The 24277-nt window shown below is 41.5% G+C and overlaps 1 protein-coding gene across 1 annotated transcript in view; it reads left to right on the top strand.

Annotated features, from left to right (window-relative positions):
• LOC112558507 (periodic tryptophan protein 2 homolog) overlaps window positions 1–18082 on the top strand; it is a 29221-nt gene extending 11139 nt beyond the window's left edge. The window contains 17 exon segments of the mRNA XM_025228982.1: window positions 1477–1606; window positions 1734–1788; window positions 2507–2665; window positions 3234–3441; window positions 7411–7443; window positions 7445–7479; window positions 7481–7550; window positions 13655–13810; window positions 15024–15051; window positions 15054–15105; window positions 15107–15171; window positions 15650–15830; window positions 15959–16106; window positions 16305–16479; window positions 16721–16939; window positions 17284–17509; window positions 17761–18082. Coding sequence (XP_025084767.1) covers window positions 1477–1606; window positions 1734–1788; window positions 2507–2665; window positions 3234–3441; window positions 7411–7443; window positions 7445–7479; window positions 7481–7550; window positions 13655–13810; window positions 15024–15051; window positions 15054–15105; window positions 15107–15171; window positions 15650–15830; window positions 15959–16106; window positions 16305–16479; window positions 16721–16939; window positions 17284–17509; window positions 17761–17989 — 2169 coding nt within the window. The 3' untranslated portion in view covers window positions 17990–18082.
• Window positions 18083–24277: the final 6195 nt, after the last annotated feature.

The following is a 24277-nucleotide window of genomic DNA, read 5'->3' as shown; positions in this document are numbered from 1 at the left end:
AAACTGTGTCTCCATTGTTCAGGCACCAACATTCTAAGCTGCCGGTTAGCTCATTTAACCCAGCTGGTTGACTTCGTAATTCTGACCTCTGCTGTGTTAGCATGGAGTGACGAAAGCTTGTATGATTACTTTAGGTGCAATCTGATCCTTGTGTGTTAATAGACTACATCTAAAACAAGATAAATTTGCTGTGCTGAACTTGCTGGAAACACCAAAGATGTGCTACTGTCGCCAGCCCTGGAAGTGCTAGAGCATAGAAGGGAAAGGAAACAACCCTGGGTTGTGAAGAACATCCTAGATCTCTGTGACTAAAGGCAGGCCTTGAACAAAGAAAGGACACACCAACCTAAAGCAGCTTCCAAGTACAAAGCAGTGAACTGCAACATCAGGAAGGGGATGCAGGTGTCTAAGGAAAACTGGATCAAGGGCCAGAGGGAAGGGAATGGCATAGGGTGACAGCGAAAAGGTCAGCTAACCACTAAAATCCTTCACCAAGAAAGGTCAATGCTAGACCTTAGTGTGAAGACATCAGTGGCTGCCTGTACACAGATAGCACTGACATATTGAACAGGGGACTGAATATTGCAAGGACTTATACAACTTCCAGCTGAAGACATCCTTCAGAACAGCCAGACTATAACCAGTGAACATGTAGACCTACATGAAGAGGTAGAAAGCAGTATGAAAGGAGGAAAGTCACCTGGCATTGAAAACATCCCAGCGGAACTGCTTAAGCAGGCTGGGGATGAAACAACAAAGGCCCTCACTGTTCTGTGCCAAGAGTCGGGGAACGCAAAAAGTGGAGGCAGTCACTAATCATACTCCTTCCAAAGAAAGGAAACAGCAGACAGTGCCAGAACTAAAGAACAATAAGCCCAATCCACCACCCGAGCAAAGTCATGCCTAAAGTAATACAGATTTGATTGAATCTGCACAACTACCCAAAAACACCTAGCAAACGCACTGGCTGCCTTAGATCAGGTAGAATGACAGCTGAGCCTTGATTCCTGGTGTGACAGTTAAATTGGGATAGAGAAGCATCTTCGACAAGGATGAATGAATGACCACTACAGCAGGCAACAAAATACACAAAACAAAACCTGCAGCTTACTGACTTATCAGCAGTTGTCCACCAGATGACAATGACAAGCTGTATTTAGTGGAAATTATACTTAGGAAGTGTGCCCTATTACAAAAGTTACAAAGATAAAGACAGAACAATTACTAGTTAGCTAGGTGGGCACTACTTTCATGAAATGGAATCCCTTAATGCTCCGCCTCACCTGAACTCTCTTTACCCCACTTGGAGAAGTGTCTTTCTGTCTGTGTAGAAAAATCTAAGCTGTTAAAGTATTCAGAGATGTTAAGGCTAAAATTGTTGATTATTTTTTAGTTGCTAGTTCATGTTAAGTAATATTCAGGACTGCAGGATAATTTGACAGATATGGAGGGAAAAGATACCTTAACAGCAGCCAGGTTTACTCTGCCAGCAGACGAGGCCATCTTTGTGTATGGAAGTGCAACATAAACACTGGCGACCTTGTTCCAAAACCAGGCAATCAGGAAAATGTGTTACTAGCTGTGAATGAAGAGGATAAGGCAGACGGTAAAGATACTTTTTCTACTGGAAAACTTGAGTGACTAAGTAGAAGTTAGAGATCAAGTTTTTTTCCCAGGCATCGTCTACAACTATATATTTTAATACAAAATGATGGTTATTATTTTACTTGCAGTTAATCTGGACAGTGATGATTCTTTAGTCAAAGTCAGCTACAAGAAGTTGGCAAGGTAACCATAAATTTCTCATCTGGTTAGACTGAGTCTCAGCCATTTGCCATTCTTTGTTACTTTGCACATTATTTCTTGTATGCATTATCATCAAACTTCTGCTGGACTGATGACTGGTTTCAGGTGTGTATGAGGTATTTGAGGACCCTACTATAGATGTTAAAAGAAATTACACATATATTGTAAAGCAGACTTTGTCAAGAAAAAATGTGGCTTGATCTGTTCCCAGGTTACCTGTTGATATAGCAAAACAGTCTCTCTAGGTTGACCAAGTGATTTGGGCTTGAGATTTTCTCAGAAATGGAATGGAAACACTTTGTGGAATAATGTTTTTAACAGTTTAAATTGTGGCCTTTCATGTTACAAGACATTACCTACTTGCACACCATCAGACCTCTTCATATCCCTGCCAACACAATATCAGACCTAATGGACCCATTCATATGCCTACTAATATTGCCAGATATTATGAGCTCTTTATATCCCTGTCAACACACCACCAGAACTAATGAGCTCTTCTGAACACTTCCTGTCATGAAAGTTACCATGTTTCTAGCTCATGTTAAAAGGTTGGTTGTGAGCAAGGTTTTAACTAGCGACAGTTCCGACATACATTATATCTTGACATAATAAATGGGTTGGTGAGCTCTTGATGCCAACATAGCCAAAGGCAACAAGCCAAGCCCCTCGTTTTCATTTGCACCTTGAAATGTTGCAGACATGTCTTCAAGAGTTCTAAAAGTGATGGGGAGTCAGCAGCACCAGAGTTGACTTCCTGTGTGTACCACAAGCCCACCCACATCTTATTCAGTGGCTTTGACAATGGTGCTTTCCTGCTTCACGAGATGCCAGACTTTAATTTGATACATTCACTGAGGTTAGTTGTGGTTTCCTGTGTCAGAAGATAACGGACTTTAATTGGATACAATCACTCAGGTTTGTGGTGCTGGAATTTTTTCAAAAGAAAGAAGCTGGGTATGGTTTAAGCTGCTGGGTTAACAAGAAGTTGATATTAGTACCTTGCACTAGCAGTATTTAATACTGGGTGTGAGTAGATTTCATCTACATGCTATTTGGAAAATTATGTTTCAAAATATGATTAAATCATTATCGTAATATATTTTACAGTTGTTAATTTTGATACTAAAACATCAGGCACAAAGCAAATTTTATTATGTTACGACACAAATGTTTTCAAGTGTTCTTTGTTCGTACCTTCTCACAAGCATACAGTATGAATATTACCAGCCCTACTTCTCAGATCTTAAAAGAGTATGTTCTTTATTCTTTCCCTCTCACAAGCATATTGCCTGTTGTCACTGAGTGAACAGTACATTCCCTCCCTGTCTTAAAATAGGACACTGTCATCTTTATTTTGTTTTTTGTTTTTTAATTTGTCACATAGTCACACATCATAACAATCAGAGTTTTTCTATATCACACAGAATCTCTGATCAGAGTATTGCATCAATAGCAGTTAACAAGACTGGAGACTGGGTGGCACTAGGCTGTCGTGGAATGGGACAGCTGTTGGTGTGGGAATGGCAGAGTGAGTCATACATTCTTAAGCAGCAGAGCCACCACAACAACATGAGCTGTGTTGCCTACTCATCTGATGGACACAATCTTGCAACTGGTGGTGATGATGGAAAGGTGAATATAAAGGGTGACAGCACAAACTTCAACTGTTTTATCAAAAGGGACAACAAGAGCCACCGCTGTTAAATGAGAGCTTGAAGTCAGGTGGTGGTCATTTGCGCAGATACATTCATCCCGTTTAGGACAGTAAATGTCGCTAGCTGCTCGCACCTTTGTTCTGGCGATTTTGAACTGGCAAAACACACAGTCAGGCACACATGCTTTCATGCTTTTCGAAAGTAGAGTTTGAAAACATATTTCAAAGGGCCGACTTCTATAATTTAGAAAGAAAAAAAAGCAATAAAGAAATGTTTCAAGTCTACATAAGTATTGGTTTGCAAGTAACTCCAATTGGATAGATTTTTTTCACTCAGAGATAATGGTTATTACATATCAAAGACCTCTTTGGAATTGACAGCACAAGACTAGTAAAATGGCTAAGCAACAGCATATGCGCAAAATCAAAGATAAATGCGATTTGTTAAATCTACTAAAGAAAGGCAATGCTGTTAATTCACCTCTCTTCAAAAGAGAACAGTCGAAAACCTTTAGTTTGAGAGTTGTGACAACTCACTGCAGTGCACAGTGTACCACAAGGCATTCTTGCACTAACACGTAACGGGGGTGTGGCCGTGGTCACTCTTATTATCCTCTTTGGTTTTACTGTTATCATTAGTGCTTTTGTTTGCCTTGAAAGTAATCTTGTTTGTCCTTTTAAAAATTTTGTTTGCATGTCTTGAAAATTATCTTGTTTAATATAAGTTTTTAAAATTTTGATTTGCAGTTATAAGTGTTATTGACACCCACAACTGGATTTTAACTGAGGGAGGTGTAATAGTATTGATTTACATGACCTATTTTGTTTAGTGGCCGTTGAGGAAGTGGTTTTAAAAAAAATGCTTATTTTTGGCAGTCTTGTGCCACCTGTTAAATAACTATGCTGTCCCACCAAAATCTTCCAAGGCAGGTGCAGGAAAGTTATATAGAGCGCTGAAGGTTAAACAGTTTGGACTAAAACAGAAATATGTTCACTATATCAGCAGGTTTTTCCTTCCAGTATTGCTAATGTGCAAGCAGCTCACACTTCACACACCTCGTGATATTTTTCTTTTGACTATATATCATACAGACTTTATTATTTATGTTAACTATATGTTGTACAAATTTAACATTAGTTTTTTGATTATCACACAGACTATTATTAGTTTTTTACTATTGTCATGTAGTAACCTTAAAGGGGAAGTATAGAATGGCTTGTTCACAATCTAGAGATTATGCAAGAAAAGGAGGGTGTATATGTCAGTGTAGAGGTGTCATATGTGGTAGACAGCTTAATGGTTACAGCACATCAGACACGACCAGCTGGCTGGCAGGGGCATCAGTGACGTTTAGGAAGAGAGAGACACACTTGTCTGCTAGAACATAGTAGGTAGACACAGATAGTGGGGATGTCGCCTCTCCACCACGCCACTTGTAGGCAGGGCAGAGGGTCCGAAAAGGGGTGGTCGCTTATCGGTGTTGACTTGATGATTGGATGGTGAGTGAGTTGACTAATAGCATCCCTGGCTGTATGTGTTGGGGCAAATGCACACAGTGAAATAGGAAAAAAAGAACCTTGCAAGACACTTCTTGGCATGACGTCAGTGTGGGCGGAGCAACTCGCCAGCTTTTTCCAATGCCAACTTCACTTTTACCTTGAGACCAAGTCTTAAGCCACAAGGGCAAGACTCGGTAAGAAGGATGCTTGTGTTAGAGCATCTCGATGCTCTGTGGCATTGCAGTTGTCAAAGACACCACACATGTATCCCTGGACTGGGACAGTGCTCTAATCTGTGTCACTGGGAGAGCAGTCGTTGCACTCTGACAAGATTGGCAGTTCAAGTGGGAAGGACAACGGACAGTTGGAGGAACACTTCAAGGGAAAGACATGGGCACCATGACTGTCGACCGGAGTATTGATCTCCACTTATCCACATGGACCTACAAGTGGAGAACAGCTGTAACAACTGACAGCTTATGCTTGTGAGAACCAATGGTCGTTTTAACAAGAAGTCGCAGCGCTGTAGCAGTAGAAGTAGGTTTAGCACAGATAGTACCTTGATACACTAGATGAGTCTGATTCTTCTGTGTATGTATTAGCATGTTTTTTGTTTGCTGTTAAATTTTTTATTATTGTACATTAAATCACATGTGTTGAGTCTTGTGTTCATGGAGCAGCGGGTATTGGGGCTCATGAGCCACATAATGAAAACTGAGGGATCAACGTGTGGTTATTGTACACATGGTTTTATTATTAGTTTTTGACTATAATTATAAATTGTACACTTTATCAGTTTTTTTGTTGTTGTATTTGACATACTTTATTGTTTTTTAACTATATATTGTACATACTTTATTAGATTTTTCATGTTTATTCCCTATGCTCGCAACTTTGATTTCATAATTTTTACATTTTTGATAAGGAAATTTCTTTTGTATTAATCTGCTTGTTATTGGCAATGTGTGAAAACCAGCATTTTATAGAATACCTTGGCAAAATATACAATGCCAAAAGGGTACATCAAAGTACGAAATACATCATATTTCTTACATTTCTTAGACATTCCATATAATACCTAAATGGCTAAACAGCAGAGTGTAGAATAAGCTTTCCCATTGGCCATGGAGGACGGGAAAGAATCTTGAAAGAGCTTGTGCCCAAATACAAAAACACTACCTGTCATGACATTGAACTTTAATTTCACCTTTGTGAGCCATGCCAGAAGAAACAAAAAGGTGTGAAAGAAAGACATTGTATATTCTGATTTCAATTCCCGCTGTAAGGTGAATCTAATCGACTTGCAGTCCCATCTCAACAAAAAATACAAGTTTATAATGGTAACTTGAATTCACATCAGGGTCCTGTGTGGCCTTCTGCCACAGCGATAGCAGAAAGTTTCTAGTATAAGCCAGCATGACTACTTTGCCAAGACCCTTACGCACAGAAAATACAATGCTCCACACACAGTCAGACGCAATGCAGTACCATTTGTGTCCATCTGTGCACAAGCTGATAAAAGTAAAATTCCGTAGAAATCAAATCAGGTTGAAAACTTGAAGGACGAAACTGAACTGGTATCACAATCTTTGGCAGATCTATCTGTAATCCAGCTCTGGTTGGGGATTGAATAGGTCTGCTTGTTAGGGGCGACACTCAGTCACTGAAGGAAGGTGATGTCAGCCAGAGAGTTCTGGTTGGCCTCACATGTAGTCTGTATCTGATATTGGTAGGGGCGACACTCACTGAAGAAAGGTGATGCTGTCACCCAGAGAGTCCTGGTTGGCCTCATATGTAGTCTGTTTCTGATATATTTGCTAGATCATACGAGTGTAAAAACTAACGGTTGCATCGCCATTTGTAATGGTCACGGTTTGGTAAGAGAAAAATTCTCCCGTACAGGGACACTCACACACAGGAATACGATACCTCACACAGTCAGACATATTGCAGTACCACTTATGTCCATTCATGCACGAGCTGAAGGAAGCAGAACTCCCTTAGAAACCCGTAAGTCAAAACATACAGGACGAAAAGTGAGCCGGGGTCAGGCCGCAGAATAGGGCCCCCTACATTCTTAATAGAGGAATATATTATATTCTTTTGGCATTTTATACAATGCTTGGAAAAAATATGTAGCAACACAGATATTTCATACCTTGCCTGAAAACAACATGCATTGTGTACATTGCCAAGGTATCTATAGAATGCCGGTTTTTCATACATTGCCAGTAATGTATATATTACATAGTTCTTCACAATATTTCTCTTTCTTTAATAAACATTTTTGGTTTTAGTCTCCAGTGGATGATAAACTCTGATCTCTATAGGTTTACTATGAAGTATACTTTGTCTGATTACAAACTATTAATATTGCCATTTTGTTTTGCTTGCATGAAGTATTTTTATTCAAGCACTGATTTTTGTTATTTATAAACTGTTAACAGGTTAAAGTATGGAACACATCAACCAGCTTTTGCCTTTGTAACTTTCAATGAGCATTCAGGAGGGATCACAGTGTGACCTTACACAGACAGGTCAAGTTGTTATTTCAGCATCACTAGATGGCACAGTCAGAGCCTTTGATTGAACAGGTCAGTGTAATGCCTTGTGAAATGTATCATAGAATGTACCTGCAGTTTAATTGTCAGTTTGATACTATGTTTTAAAATCAAGCAGGCAAGACAAGGAATACCAGCAGGAAATGTCAGTGTTTCTATGTGTTATTTACCTGCATACAGCCTTCGTATGTCTGGCTTTTGTTTTTATGACATACATACTCCTGTTCATTGTTCTTTCAATGTGACTGGGTACAGGTGAATTTTTCTCAGTAAGTGGTGACAACAATTAATTCTTGTAGATGTGCAGAGATTTTGAGCTTGATATGCGTGAGATTAACACACATTGCCTATTTCTTTGCAAGGTGTGAATAAATCATGCATGCGCATTATTTAGGTTGAAAACGACCACGTAGTACTGTCTGGATTGAGCTCTTCATAAGTTTTTTGGTGGTAATTCCAAACTTATACTAATTGTTGCAGTATTCCTAGGTTTTTTTAAGCCAAAACGTGAATACTGCCCTGGGGAACTGGGCAGGTGGGCAATAGTTAACCTTAACTTTTACTACTCGTGTCATCATAAGTTGCAGGGGAACCATACATACAGTACTCACACATTGATCACACAGTTCACTGCTGTTCCATGAACACAAAACATGACGTGTGTTTAAAAAATAACAGATTTATCAACATAAAATACAATAAAAGAAGACTCATCTTTGTTTTTTTTTGGGGGGAGGGGGCCCAATGCTATGTGCCTAAGCGTACTTCCTCTATTCCAATGCTGTTCCCTCTCTTAAGTCTACCATTCACTCTCACACGCACATCACTTAGTTTTGTTGTTGAAGCTGTTGTCATATTTGTGGGTCCATGGTGGTGGTTTGGTGGAGACCAATACTTCAGCTGACAACCACGGCATTGTTATGACCTTCTCTCGAAAGTGTTGCTCCGCCTGCCTGCCTGATAGGCCAACCACGTCAGAGAGCGACAACTGCTCTCCTGGCGACACACAGTCGAGCCTGTCCTGGTCCAGGGATGTGATGTCTCTGACGACTGCTACTCCATGTACAGCCTCCGAATGAACACCACCTTGAAAGTTCTCTGGTTCTTTGAGTGCTAGCGAACCAGCAAACGTTCTCCTTCTTTGAGCACAATGACTTCTGGCCTTGGCGTTGAATGTCTACATCTCACAGGTGGTGCAAGCTCGGGTCGCGTAGCCCTTTACTTTCCACAGCAACAGCAGGCAGTCCTGATAGTTCATCACTGACTTGCCCCCTTGCTGAAGGTTCTACAAGCCAAGAATCCTTCCTCTTGAGTCTTGAGGTAGAAGTGAAGTTGGCATTAGAGATGCTGAAGTTGCTTCGTCCACTCTGATGTCATGCCGAGAAGTGTCTTTCTGGTTCACAGTTCTCTATTTTACTTCGAGCATTCGCAACTACATATAGAGCAAGGGAAGCCATTGGGCACTCACCAACCAATCAAGTAGCCAACATGACGAGAACGACCATCCTACTGACGCTCCACCCCAGGTGACTAACCCTCATTCCCTGTCAACCTGGCAGTCTCTTCATAGATGTCATTGATGCCTCTGCCAGCCGGCTTGCCACACTTGGCTTACTGTAATCACTTAGGGTATAACATGTATAACACCTCTGTGCTTCTACCTCATATTGCACCTCTAGACTGGCACATACCTTTCTTGCATAATAGGTCTATGGCAAGTAAACAATCCACACTAGACCCTAATTGGGGTGATTGTTACTTACACATTTAAGTTACAACATGACGCTAATGATCTTAACTTCAAATCATCCAATATTCCAACATCCCAGCATGAATAGTATTTACCCATTATCTTCCTTTGTGTAAACAGTCATAAAACAAACAAGTTACTGTACTGCAGAAAGTCTGGTTTAAAACCCAGTGTCCTTTACCTTTAGGAGAGTGATGTCCCCTGGCCAACTGGCTGGAAGGGGAAGAGCTCTGTCGTCTTTTTTTTGTTTTATCTAACATCCTCCTGGTGTTGGACTTGTGCTTATGTATAATTTTTGATGGGCCTGCCATCGTGTGTGTAGAGTGTAGTGCCTCTTTGCTTGATGACTGCAATTCGTCGTAATTCTTTGTCCACCTTCAGCCTTGGCGATCGGCGGCGCGTTCAGTGAGCTTCATGTCCGTTGGATTCGGTGACTTTTTGTGTGTGCTGGGGTCATTCATCGTTCAATAGGACTGATGTCGTCTGTTGGATGTGTTATGTGCAGCTATGTTTGCTATAGAATGCATTCCAGCTTATATGACATGTTTGATCTTTGGCCTGCGGACTGTGCTTGTATTGCATGTAGACGCTGACCTTTGGCTGGAGGACCGTCATTTAGTTCTGAGTCACTTTATTTTACGTCATTTTGTCATGTGTCATTTTCTCTCCTTTATGAGAGTGTCCGGGGTGTCTATGTAGAGGAAGCACCTTTGACTTCCGGGCAGCAGTGTCCCTTGGACAGACGGGAGCACTGGTCCTCACATGGCAATCAACTCTCACAGCTGCTCCAGGTCCTTAACCTGGCTACACCCCGTAACCGCTTCTGCTGGCGGCCAAACGCTGTGAGGGGCTGACGTGTTATTATGCACGTCAATAAAATACTTGGAGAGGAGATGGGCGCCACCAGTTCGCCAAAGCCCACTGAAAGGACTTATGGTAGCAAAACAGAATAGAAGCAACATGCCGGATCGGTCGAGGCCGGATCACCAACGACCGCGCACCCCTCTGGTGGTCTCCAGGGAGGGGGCGACAAGTGTGATACTGGAACCAAGTCTACACCCAAGTCTACAATTAGCTGCCTACACAAGGGACTACTATCGGAACATGGAATGTTCGCACAACTCTTTCAATGCGGCAAAGTGAAAGAACTCACACACGAGTTACAGCGTTACCGCTGGGACATAGTGGGACTTGCAGAAGTCCGATGGACTGGTTTCGGGGAGTCAACTACAGATGAAGGCCACAAACTCTGGTTCAGCGAGACGAAATCAAGCATGAACGTGGTGTCGCTTTCATTGTCAGGAAGGAGGTGGCTGGAACTGTCATCAGCTGCACTCCAGTCTCTAGCAGACTTATCTCCATCCGAATCTCTGCTCGACCGCACAACATCACCATTATACAAGTGTACGCCCCAACATCAGAACACGAAGATGAGAAGGTTGAGGAATTCTACGAGGAGCTGGACAACATCATCAAGAAAACTCCGAAGAAAGACATCTTGCTTGTCCTTGGCGACTGGAATGTAACGATCGGCCCTGACGCTTACCAACAATGGCAGGAACAGTCGGCAAGTTTTGGCTAGGCAACACCAACGCAAGAGGCCTACGGCTACTAGAATTCGCTCAGAGTCACCGTCTCACCATTGCCAATACCCTCCACCGCACAAGAAGTCAAGAACTGTAACGTGGCATTCGCGGGAGGTCTGGTCCATAAGATTGACTTATCTTGCTGCCCAGCGTTTCAAATCAAGCATCAACAAAGCACAAACGAGGTCCTTTCCTGCGCTGACATAGGCAGCGACCACAACCTCGTCCTCACTAGCCTCAAGTTGAAACTGAAGTTGAGACGTGACAACAATAAGAGCCCTCGCATCGATTCAACTTGAGAAGCTCAAAGATCGGACACAGAGAGGATCTTCCAGGCCCAGGTGGGGGGCAAATTTGCAGCCCTGGCTACTATAGACTGCGACATAGACGCCCTTGCTGGAAGTATCAAAGAGGTGCTACTCTCTACTGCAGACGAAGTGCTGGGGAAGCAGAGGAAGCGCAAACAACCCTGGGTGACAGACGACATCCTTGATCTTTGCGACGAAAGGAGAGCCTTGAAGAGAGGGAGAGGTCGAGACCCGACGTCAGCAGACAAGTACAGACTTGTCAACCAGCAGATCAGAACAAGGATGAAGGAGGCAAAGAAGATTGGATCGAAGACCAGTGTTGCAGCGTGGAAATAGGCATGGCAACGGAGACAGCAAGAAGGCATATGAAACACTGAAGGCCCTCACCAGACTCAGCAGCGACCAGCCACAGTCATCGAAGACAGCGCCGGACAGCTCCTTACGGAAAACGCTGGCTGTACTAAGTCGTTGGACTGAAATTGCCAAGACTTGTACAACTACAAGATGAGCCAGACACCAGCATTCTCCAGCATCACCAGACTGGGACAAGAGAGCTGAAGACCTGCCAGTCCTCACTGATGAGGTGAGAGAAGCTATGCACAGTCTGAAGGGAGGGCAAAGTCACCTGGTGTGGACAACGTACCTGCTGAGCTGCTGAAGCATGGAGAGACGCAACAACCAAGGCCTTCACCACACTGTGTCAAAAGATATGGGAAAAAAGAAATGGCCAAAAGAATGGGCTCAGTCTATCATCATCCCACTCCCTAAGAAAGGGAACCTGAGGCAGTGCCAGAACTACAGAAACCTCAGTCTGATAAGTCACCCAAGCAAAAGTAATGCTCAGAATCATCCTCAACCGCTTAAAACCTATTGCAGAGGAACTGGCTGACAGAAGAACAGGCTGGCTTCAGGGCTGGGAAGAAGCACGGTAGAACAGATCTTTAACTGCCGTGTTATGATAGAAAAACACCTGGAGCATCAAGCGTCAACTATACCATAACTTCATCGATTTCAAAAAAAGCTTTTGATCGTGTCTGGCACGATGGACTCTGGCAGGTCATGAGATCATTCAACATAGAGGAGGGACTGATCCAGATGGTAGCAGCACTCTACAAGAACGGCTCCAGCGCGGTGCTACTCAACAACCAACTAGGCGAGTTCTTCGCGAGACGAATCGGGTTCCGTCAAGGGTGCCTACTCTCTCCATCCTTTTTAACATCTTCCTTGAAAAAATCATGCAAGACACCCTCCACAACCACCTTACCTCAATCTCCATTGTGGCAGACCCCTGTGCAACCTCCGCTTGCAGATGACATTGACCTCATGGCAGGCAGTAACAACGAACTTCAGGATTTGACGGACAGACTCTCCAGGCGAGCGGGCCTATGGCATGGAAATAAGCTCAGAAAAAAGCAAAGTAATGATTATTTCCACCACCGACAGCAGCAGCAACATCGTCATGAACGCCAGAAACTGGAGGAGGTCAACAGCTTCAAGTATTTGGGTGCCACCCTGACTAGAGATGGTTGCTGTACAGCAGAGATCCGTATCAGGATTGGTATGGCAACATCCGCAATGTCCAGGCTGGATAGGATCTGGCGAAGCAACTCAATTCAGCTTCAGTACCAAGCACAGGCTGTACAAGTCCCTCGTAGTGTCAATCCTACTCTACGGGCTGCGAGACTTGGACGCTGCTTGCCGCAACGGAAAGAAGCTCCAGCCTTTGAGAACAAGTGCTTGAGAAAGCTGCTCCGCATCTCGTACCGCGAACACAAGACCAACGCATACGTACGGAGCACCGTAACCCTCCCTCGTGGGCCCACATGAGCCCTTCTGACAACAGTGAAGCGGCGCAAGCTCGCCTGGTTCGGTCACGTCACCCGCCACAACACCCTGTCAAGACGATCCTACAAGGAACCCTCGAAGGGAGCGTCGTCGTGGTCGTCCGAGGAAAAGCTGGGTCACCAACATTAAAGAATGGACCGAACCGCGAGATGCCAGACCTGCTCTCATCTGCTCAAGACAGGACCGGTTTTAGTGGAAAATTCTGTCTGTTGCTGCTGCCGGACGGTCCCCCCTACGCCCGGACCGGGCATGGGACTGACCTGACCTGACCTGACCTGTCCTTTACCACTGATAGAACAATTGTAACATCACAATACCCAGTGAAAGAACAACCATACTATTGCAATACCCTATGTTTGCAACTCTTGATAAGAATCCAAAAATTGCTGGCTGATCCACTAAATTTTCATTAACCCTAACTCATTAGATGTAATTAAGTTTTTTAAAGCTGATTTGTCATTAATTTCTGGTCATTCTATAAACATTCTGTTACCTAGCATATTTGAGCATGCTAACTTCATTCAAGCATGTTAAGCACTACTGATGTTTTAATTTGTGAGTGCAGAGTTATGGTTCACCTGTTGTCTTTGTTGTTCATTGCAATATGATTTCATGTGCTGTCAAATTGTATTTATGATTAATTACACAGGTATCGAAACTTCAAGACTTTTACATCTCCACGCCCTGTTCAGTTTTCATGTCTGGCTGTGGACAGCAGTGGAGACATTGTTTGTGCTGGCGGCCAGGATGTTTTTGAAATCTTTGTATGGTCTATGCAGACAGGCAAGCTCCTGGAGGTTAGTGTGCTTCTTGCAATGAACTTTGTAAGTTTTGTGTCAATGTCACATACTCATTGCTCATATACAGACAGTGAAGACATTGTATCATTGTCACTCATATACAGGCAGTGGAGACATTGCTCAAACCAAGTCACAGCACCATTTATTTGTAGCCAGACCAATGTGCTTTCTCTCTCATGCTAAGACGGCGGCCCTCACCTCAAATCAGTCCATTCCTCTTAGGTGTTCCAGGGAAAAGGATGGAAATTCCCAAGAAGAATTTTCTTCTAAAATTCTATCTCTCATTCATCGGGTGTGTTATACCTCGGGTTGTGATTTTTTTCCCCCTCCCATCCACTGCACATCTGCACTAATAGCCGACCATGGAATCCACAAAAGACTCTGCTTTTTCGTAGACAAAAGTGTGTTTTCTATGGTGCGTCGCTCAACTCCACGTATCTTCATGTGTGCTCTTCTGTCACAAATACAGACGACACAAATCACTTTTGCTTTAGTGATACATGTTCACCTTATTCACATGAAGACACATGACACACTAGCCTTTTTTTCAGACTAATATGGTCACACAAGTAAATAAATTCAAAGACCTAGATTTATTTACACATACAACTACCATTTCTATTCTAACCCACCTACCTAAAAATTGGTACTTCTCTCATACTCAGGGAGGTCAGAACCAAAGTTTTACAGCTTGTCCAAGCAGGATCAGTCTCCTTTTGGTAACAGGTGAAAGCACTGAATTTTGCCTGTTATTTATACTGGAAAGTTTGGATGCTACATCAAAGCTATTGTCGGTGAATCACATTGCGTGACCAAGTATGGGGGTCTAAGAGGGTAAGAACCCTGCCCTAAACAAGCTCTCCTGCTACAAAACAATGGCAAAATCTATTGTCCTCAAGGTTGGAGTTACGCAAGAAAACATCGCAGCGTCATGTCCCATGCAATAAGTTCATCATAATAGGAGGTCATAGAAATGAAGGTCTTAATAAGAAGACTTTACTCAGAAGTCATTATTTTGGTTACACTTTGTCTTTGGAAACAGTTCACTTACAAGAAACAAAGTACCTTTTTTTTTAGGGGGGAAAGTGTCGACTTTAGTATGCCATATTTAAAAGGACTTAAGTAGCTGCATAAGTCTTTTTTTGTGACCCATGTTTCTTATCTGTGTTGTCGAGGTGCATCTTTTATTTTTTTTTGTTTGTAACCTAAGGTGCTGGCCGATCACCAGGGTCCTGTAAGCTGCTGGCCTTTAGTAACAGTAGTGCCATGCTGGCAAGTGGCTCTTGGGACAGACTGTCAAGCTCTGGACATCTTTCAGAAAAGTGGTGCCAAGGAGACCTTAACACAGCTGTCAGATGGTATTTAGTTATTGTCTTGAATACATCCAGTGTATATATGTGTGGCTTGGTGTGTGCATTGTGCAAAAAGATAAATTCGTGAGCTTGTGGTTGTTGGGAAGTGAAGTGGTGTTAGAAACTGCACCTCAAGACCAGTGTGTGAGTGGGTTGGAGTGCCTCTCCAGTGGGTTAGGGTTGACCCTTCTCCAGTGCTAATCCTGTCTTTCCCTTGCCTTCCCTTCCTGGAGTCAGGGGCCCATTCAACAGCCAAGCCAAGTGGGGGAAATATGGTGCACCACATTGTGTATGTGTATCTCTTCAGACACGAATGTTTGACCATTCAGCAGTCTTCTTCCTCTGGGTACATTGTGTAAACTTATCTTTTATGGGCCTGTTTTAACCAGTTCTGATATTACTGAATATTAATTATCTATTATATGCTTCACAAGTTTCATAATAAAGTTTGTTAATGTAAATTTTCTGTTTTTCATTTTCACAGTATTGGCATTAACATTTCGTCCCGATGGACAGGAGCTGGCAGTGGCTACATTAAATGCCCAGATTGTTTTCTGGAATCCGTTTACATCAGTACAGACTGGAAGTATTGAAGGTCGCCATGACCTTGGCTATGGCCGAAGAGACACTGATCTTGTGACTGGCAAGACACTAGCTGCTGGCAAGTATGTATGACATATTACAACAAATCACATGGAAAGTTTATAAGAACATGTAGCATAGTCTTTAAATAAAACTGTCACCTCCATGCAGAAACTGTTGATGGTTTCCTTGATTTATTTCCCTGTTACAGAGCTTTCACAACCTTGTGCTACAGTGCTGATGGGAATTGTGTTCTTGCTGCTGGCCGCTCCAAGAATGTCTGTATTTATTCTGTTCCAGACCAACTTCTGCTGAAGAAGTTTGAGATCTCTTGCAATCATTCTTTTGATGGAATGGAGGTCTGCTATATTTTATATATTTTAAATTTACTCTCTATCTCACACACACATACACACACACAGAGAAACATTATTCAGATGATGTCCCTTCTGCTTACATGTGATTTAGTTTTAAGCTTCCTATGTGAGCTAAAACTGAATATTTTCAACTATAGACTGGATATATTATTACAAAACTGGGAATTTGTATACTTGAAGGAGTTTCTAGACAAACGCAAGATGACAGATTGGGGTAGCCTGGCACTAGTGGATGAAGGGCAGGGTGACTACAAGGGGAAGTCGCTAGCTCTACCAGGTGTGCGGGCAGGAGATCTGTCCTCAAGATCTTGGCGACCAGAGGTGCAAGTAGCCTCCGTGCAGTTCTCTCCCACAGGCAAGTTTATTCAATATCTTGTGTTAGATAACATTTTTTTTCAGAACATTCTGTAAATTTTATACTGAGACCTTTTTCCTGTAATCTGTCCCCATTATTAAGATTGACCTGCTTTAAAATTTCTGTGTTCATGAATATGCAGGCTTATTAAAATGCAAATTTTGGAATATAAATTTAGTCATCAAGTTGGGGAGATGGTAGCTTTGGCTTTGCCTAATCTTTTAGATTCATTGACCTGCAGGTTGTGAGTGGGCAGCAGCCAGTACAGAAGGACTCTTGATCTACTCGCTTGATCAGAGCTTAGTCTTTGATCCATTTGAGCTAGAAATGGACATTACACCTGCAGCCATCCAGACCACCTTGGCAACAGGTGACCATACCCAGGCATTGCTCCTGGCCTTGCGACTGAATGAAGAGGAACATATACAAGAGGTGTTGGAGTCCATCCCCACCACTTGTGGTAGGTACCAGCGTGTCTAAAAATGGTGTTTGTTTATTCTTCAGAGAGAAAAAAGCACATTGTAAATAGAATGAAAGATTCCATTGTCTGGGTGCAACAAACAGATTCATTTATCATCTGTTATTACAACAGTTCTTGTTCCTTTCATTTTTTATTTTTTTTTGGACAGTAAATTTGTTAACTGTTGGTCGGTCCTTTTTAGTTTCTAAAAAAAGAGGAGTGCAGCGCTGCATGGTCACATGTAGATGTACATGCATGTGTTGCAAGTAGTCATATTAGCACTCTTGACACAAAGCATGACTGTGTATGAATTTACATTTTAACAGTTGAGAAATATGTTGCAGTTGATTCCATTAGTGAAGGCCTGCCAGCAAAATATGTTGATCGACTTTTGACATATGTTGGAGGGCATCTAGAATCTACACGTCATCTAGAGTTTTATCTGTTTTGGACACGTGCATTACTCACCTACCATGGTCGCTTCCTTAAACAGCGCTCGCAGAAACTCATGGCAGTGCTCCGCAATTTGCAGAAAAACTTAACGAACAAACAGGAAGAAATTTGCAAACTGTAAGCAGAAATCTCATTAATTTCTACTGAGGCTATCTCATATTTTGTTTTAATTGTCAGAATAGCTTTTTTAAGGCAGTTAAGTTTGTAAAATGAAATATGTCATAAAGGGTTATTAGTAGTCGAGTTTTACATAACTTTATCGGCTTGAAATATTTTCAAAAATGTTTAAGTATGCTGCACACTTTGTGTGTGTGGTGTGCGTTCATATGTGTGCATGCTTGTGCATGTGTGCTTATTCTCTGAAACAGGTTTGACCATAACAAATACACAATGGAGTACCTTCTGGCCCAGTCACGGCTCAAGCGTAAGATGCGAGTAGAAGAAGAGATGGAGACAACAGATGATACAGAAGACAGTGATAGTGGAGGAAAAAGTGGTGATGATGATGATGATGATAATGATGAACAATTCCTAAACTTGGAGGAAAGTGACATGAAAATTGACAGTGTGAGTGGATATCATACAGATGATTCCTGATTGGTGTTTGTGTGCATGCAGGTTTGTGTATGAGAGAGAATTGCTGTTATTTGTAAATTCCCAGTGAATAAAGTACAGATGGTTTCTAGCTGATTCTGTTGTTGTACATGCAGGTTTATGTGAGAGAGTCATTATTGGGTGCAAAAGAGAACACTGCTAGGATGTCTTTGATACTGTTGGTAAAAGACAACCTAGTACAGTAAAATCTCACTATTAAGACTCGCCAAAATCAGGTCCTAACCGAGAGGAGTCATAGCAGGGAGATCGACCAGTCTTTTCATTTTTAGGACAATGAAGTCAATTATTTTCTGCTTGGTCAGCTTACCTGCCATTGTTAGGCTTGACTGAAGATTTATAGGGGAACTCTCCTGGTAAATGCAATTGATCAATGTATATGTACCGTGATAGACAAAGACACTCACTTAAATGGATTTTCACCAAGAAATTGGGATTTATTTAAATGTTAAAATAAGACCCTAAAATTATCAGGCAAAATGTATTGTCCGGTGACATTGCACTGAAAGTATTGTTTTTGTTGAGGACCACAAATCGCTAATCACAAAACACATACCTTAAAATGCTTAGAGGCAAATCCCCCAAGTGATATAACCACAAAATCTTAATCAGAGACTTGTGGCCCAAAAGGCCAACAAATCGAAACCCAAAAACTATCAGAACACAAAAAAACTTAAATCTTATGGCCCCATCCTTCTTGAGAATGTAAAAATAGCTGTCGATGGGATGAACTTAAACAAGGAAAACAAAGAAGCTAATGTAAAAAACTGCTGGTGCATACTCTGGAGTTCAGGACAAGTGATTAAAACATGTACTACACTAAAATTTCTTAGACACGATGGACAAATTGGTGGTACAGGTAGTCTGACTCGTTAAAGGTGCAACTGCATGGCAAAGGTGCATCCTAAACAAAGTCTTTGTCAGAACTATGCCCTCCCACTGCATAGTATGGCGGTTGGAAAGAGTCCAACAAGGGGATGCGAACCACCGATACCACTTAGGGCATTTCCAGCAGGGTGGCACCAGGGATACATAAGGAATATACTCTGGCCTTCTGAGTATGAGGACCACAGGGTTCCCAGGTCCTTGCAAGGTCCTTTTAAGTCCTTTTATATTGAATTTTCGCCAAAAGGCCTTTTAAGTCCTTTTATTTGCCATGCGGTCCTTTCAAATTCTCACACAGGTCCTTACATTTTCTCTGTGACCCTTTTAAGTCCTTTTATCGATAAAATATTACAACAAATTTATTTCCGGAGTAGACTTTGGCGCAAAATACCGACGATTTTTCGCTGCATTGCTATTTTAATCACATGACTACCCCGTTTCGGCCTTTCGCGAGTTCACTCTCGTCGTGTCGACCACATTTCTTTGTCTGCTTAACAATTTGAAAGATGCCGGGGAAGTGCTCTTTTCAGGAGAAGTGGCTAAAGGAAGACAAGTATAAAGATTGGTTAATAAAAGACTTGAGCAATAAACATTTGGCACGATGTGCTGCCTGCAAAATATCTCTGAATCTTTCATCAATGGGCGAAAGTGTTCTGAAACAGCACATGGTTACCGAAAGACACCAAAGGCAAATAAAAAGTATTTCTGAAAGATGCGCGCTTTTGTGTAACTGATTACTTTCGTCATCGAGAACATCCACAGCCCGCTCAAAATCAGACGGCACCGACCAGCTCTGCAAGTGTGTCCAGTAAGTTGACAATTATTTATCTTTAGCGATTCATTTAGTTAACGATGTGGGTACTTAGAAAAACACATTAAATTAAAGCGTGCATAACATTTTGCGGTTTTTTCCACTCTTTATTAAGCCTATCGTCTAATTTACGGTGAAGCCAATAGCTTAAAGATCAGTAAATAGCAAAGAATTATTTAAATTAAAAAGTTGAGATTTTCATTTTCTCATGATTCGAACTACAAATAGAGTTTTATACAATCACGAATCTTACTACAGCTTTGCTGCAGAAAATTGATCTGAATTTTTGGCATCTGATCAGGAAAGATTAAAAAGAAAGTATAATTAATAATGTATGCTTATTATCCTATTTTACCAGCAAATACATTATTTTTTGGATTTTTAAAATCAAACAATTTAACATTAAAGCTAAATCAGTTAGCTGAAAATAACTTCATTTTCAACTATGCTGCCATCTTTATACTTTAACTTAGTTTAGTATTATTTATATTATCATGTCATTAATTATTGCTTTTTGAAACCTGTCTTTTATTCAGACAGAACATAATGTTTACAGACATAATGGTAACTTAAATGTTTTCTTTGAATAGGTTTCGTGATGAGCAATGAACGATTGAAGGCAGAGATCCTGTGGACTCTCAAGATTGTGGAATCACACTACAGTTTCAGATCTGCTGAAAAGTCTGCTGAACTGTTTCGACTTATGTTCCCAGACAGCCAAGTAGCTGCAGAATTTAAGTGCGGTCAAACAAAAGCCAGTTATCTAACTTCATTTGGGCTTGCTCCTCACTTTTCGAAATTGCTTCTGGACTGTGTAAATTCGTCGCCTGAGTATGTTCTTTTGTTTGATGAATCTTCTAACCATAAGACTCAAACTAAACAGCTGGATTTCATGTTCGTTACTGGAGTGACAATGCTGTAAGGACTCATTACCTGACCTCGGAATTTTTGGGGTCATTCCGCGGCCATAGACCTTCAACAAAAGTTCAGTAAGGTAATTAGCGAATCAAACTTCAAGCAAGCTAATTTACTTCAAATTTCTATGGATGGACCTTCTGTAAACCTAAACCTTCTTGAGAAAATTAATAACGACATGATTACCAATCACAATGTTGGTTTGTTAAATGTGGGCAGCTGTGGACTCCATGTTATGCACAATGCATTTAGGCGTGGGTGCGAGCTTCTCAATGGGAGCTTGAGTCATTTCTTACATCTGCTTATATCTTGTTCAGAGACAGCCCAGCCAGAAGAGAAGATTATATAAAAGTAACTGTTTCCACATCTTTTCCAGCCAAGTTCTGTGCTCACGATGGCTTGAAAACAATTCTGTTGCTGAAAAAGCAATTGTTATCTTCCATACTTGGAAAATTTGTCAAAGCTGCAATGGAGAAAAAATAACATTGCCAAAGAACAAATCTTTTGATATTGTAAAAGCTGGAGTCTTATCTACCCCTTTGCTTTCATGTCGTCTGGCTTTCTTTAGTTTAATTGCCAGTATACTTGAACCTTTTTTGAGAAAATACCAAGCTGATCAGCCTCTTCTTCCTTTCCTTTGTTTAGACTTACATGACATTATGAAAAATCTGATGCACAAATTTATCAAGTCAAATGTACTTAATAAATGTGAAACTGCCCTCCACTTGTGCAGGTTGATATATGCAACAGTTCTAACCATGTCAATCTGAGCATGATCGAACTTGGCTTCAGGGGTTGATAGACTACTGGCTGTAGCTAAGAAACAGTCATCAGTAAACGATGGAACTCTCATGGCCTTCAGAGCTGAATGCAGAGATTTTTTGAAAGCAGTTGTTCTAAAATTGCAGGATAAATCTCCACTGAAGTACACCCTAGTGAGAAACATAACTTTCTTAAACCCAAAGACCATGGGGGAAAAAGACAAATCAATACAAAAAATGAAAAAGGTTTTGTTGTATTGCCAAGGTGTGAAAAGGTTTGATGATGTGACTTGTGACAAGGTATTGTCAGAGTTCCGTAATTTTCTTGACAGTTCTGCAGGTGAGTGTGGTAGTAAGGCTTTTGACCTATGACACAAGACTGGATAGTTGGTTTTATGATGCCCTTGCTGGAAAAGCAGAGTTTTCAGGTGTTGTGGTCTGTTGTCAGACAGTTACTCCTACTCTCTCATGGTCAAGCTACAGTGGAAAGAGATTTTTCATTCAACAAAGAAACAGTAGCTGACAATCTTAGTCAGACTGCACTAAAAGCACGCAGAGTAATTCTTGATCATATTCACAGTGTGGGAGGGTGGAAAATGTTGAGATCTCCAAACCACTGATGATATCCGCTTCTAGTGCCTATGGCAGTATGAACGTTACCTCTCTGAGCAGAAGCAGCAGAAGGAAACAGAAGAAAAGCAGGTCCACAGAAAGAGATTAGGAGATGAGCTGGTAATACTCACAAAAAGGCTAAAGACCACCAGTGCCGAAGAACGACACCTGCTGGAACTGGCTGACAGACATAGTTTCCAGGCTGAAGAGCAAAAAAGTTTTTCACTTATTGAAAGATCTAACAACATGCGTTTGTTAGCCAAAGACAAGAAGAAGGAGATAACAAAGATTCAGTCAGACATTGATAGATTACAGGAAGAAATTAAAAGGTGTTGAATTGTGACATTTAGAATTAATGTTTATTTCAGTTTAAATAAGCCTGCACAATTCTGTACATGTATGCTATGGAACATGTTAAAAAACCAGAACTATTTAGAGGAAATTAGGTTGTGTAAAGAAATTGTATTGTTTAGTATTGGTAAAGCTGTAGGGGTGACAAAGAATTGAATTTCATCAATGAAACTTTTGCTTATAGTAGATGGATTGCTTTGTCATTTTGTAATCTTAATCTTATGTGTATTAGTATATCATGCTGTTTATGTATATGTTTGCATGTGTTACATGTATGTGTAATAAGAATGCTTAAAATAATATCTCAAGGTTAAAAATAAATGGGCTGTAATGCTTGACAGTTTCGACTCATTCCATCTTTGGTTTAGCATTAGGATCACACTCTTTTCATTCCTCATCTGATCTCCAATCCTTGGCATTCCTTGTAGTCACAAGAAAATGTTTGGTCTACACATCTGTACAACACTAGTTGCCCTTCCGTATTCGCAAAAAACGCTCTTTTTTTCAAAAAGTTCTTTAGAAACTTACTCTTTCTTGAACTTTGATCTTCTAGTACTACTGTGCATAGCTCTATTTCTATCTCTCTCTCTTCCATTAGAGTGTGTGTGCGAGAGAGAGACACGTGAACTGACTTTTGTATTACACCAAAGAATGGCTTTCAGGTTTTGCAATTATTATTACTTAGATTTCTAGAAAACTTGGAACATTAACGGTGTATGTTATCAGCGCGCTAAGGACACTTTTTAAGTTATCTAATCTAAATATGGCAGACAGGCATCAAAAATTAACTCTTTGATTATTTATTACTAGAAATACATGTATTTGAGAACATAGAGAAGACCACAGATTCATAAATAATACATCTTTCCGACCACACAAGAGAAAAACTTAAGCATTGATGACTGTCACTTAGGTCCTTTCGAATGCATGAAAGGTCCTTTTAAGGTCCTTTTAAGGTCCTTTTTTGGCACCATCCCTGATCCCTGGGAACCCTGGGACCAGATTGACCCCAGGTGCAGCCTTCTAGTAAAGCTAGGGCAATACACAACAAACCAGTTGATTGGTGTGGGCCACACCAACCTCCCGACTAGGAGAAGTCCGAGCCAAAGAGGTGTTTAGATATGATGGGCCCCAACCCATCAGGGACCTCATCCTCCTCTGACATGAGTCGCCCTAACTGGCAAACGCAAGGGGCCTAAAAGAGGCTACAGAGAAAAAATGACATCAAAAGAAAGGCATGATGGGAAACAAAACAGGAGAAAGACCAGTGTAGACAGAAGATAGGAAGGAGAAAACTGTACTATGACAGGGATATGTTTGATTAGAAGAAGAATATAAATGACAGAGCCAGGTAAGGAAGGAAAAGGAACAGCATCAGGATAAGAGGTGGGCCAGTTTAGTCACCCAGCCAGAGAAATGCTGGGTGTTCACCCCCGGTACAAGAAGCCAGGCCCACGTGGCTGTCAGCAGTCTGGTGGTGCAAACAGTGCCTATCACCAAAACAGCGAAGGTGTGGCTGTCCCGGGTGGAGGTGTTAAGCCACAGCCACCAACAGCGTGGCCTTGAACAGAACATTGCTTATGAAAGAAACAGAATGCAATGCCAGCTTGCGACATGTTGTGTAGCACAGCTCAATACAGACAGCTTTACTTTTAATTTGGTACTCACCAACACATACAACACTGTTTATAAGCACAATAACATTTCTTTTCAACAAGTTTCATTATACACCACTGGGCACCGTATAGTTCTCGGCAGAGAGGGCACAAGAAGCACGCTCTTGCATAACCACCCTGCCTGGTCCCTTCACTTTTCTTTCTAAAGAAGAAAGCAGTATCATGTAACCATTTCACTCAGGGCAGTGCAGTATTTTAGCTATCAAGTCTTACCCTATACTGCTCTAAAGATAACAGCATTTAACAAGCCAAAGCGTAAACC

Source organism: Pomacea canaliculata, linkage group LG3, assembly GCF_003073045.1.
Source record: "Pomacea canaliculata isolate SZHN2017 linkage group LG3, ASM307304v1, whole genome shotgun sequence".
Classification (NCBI taxonomy): Eukaryota; Metazoa; Mollusca; class Gastropoda; order Architaenioglossa; family Ampullariidae; genus Pomacea; species Pomacea canaliculata.
The sequence above is the reverse complement of the archived record's forward strand: the minus strand, read 5'-3'. Positions and strand labels throughout refer to the sequence as shown.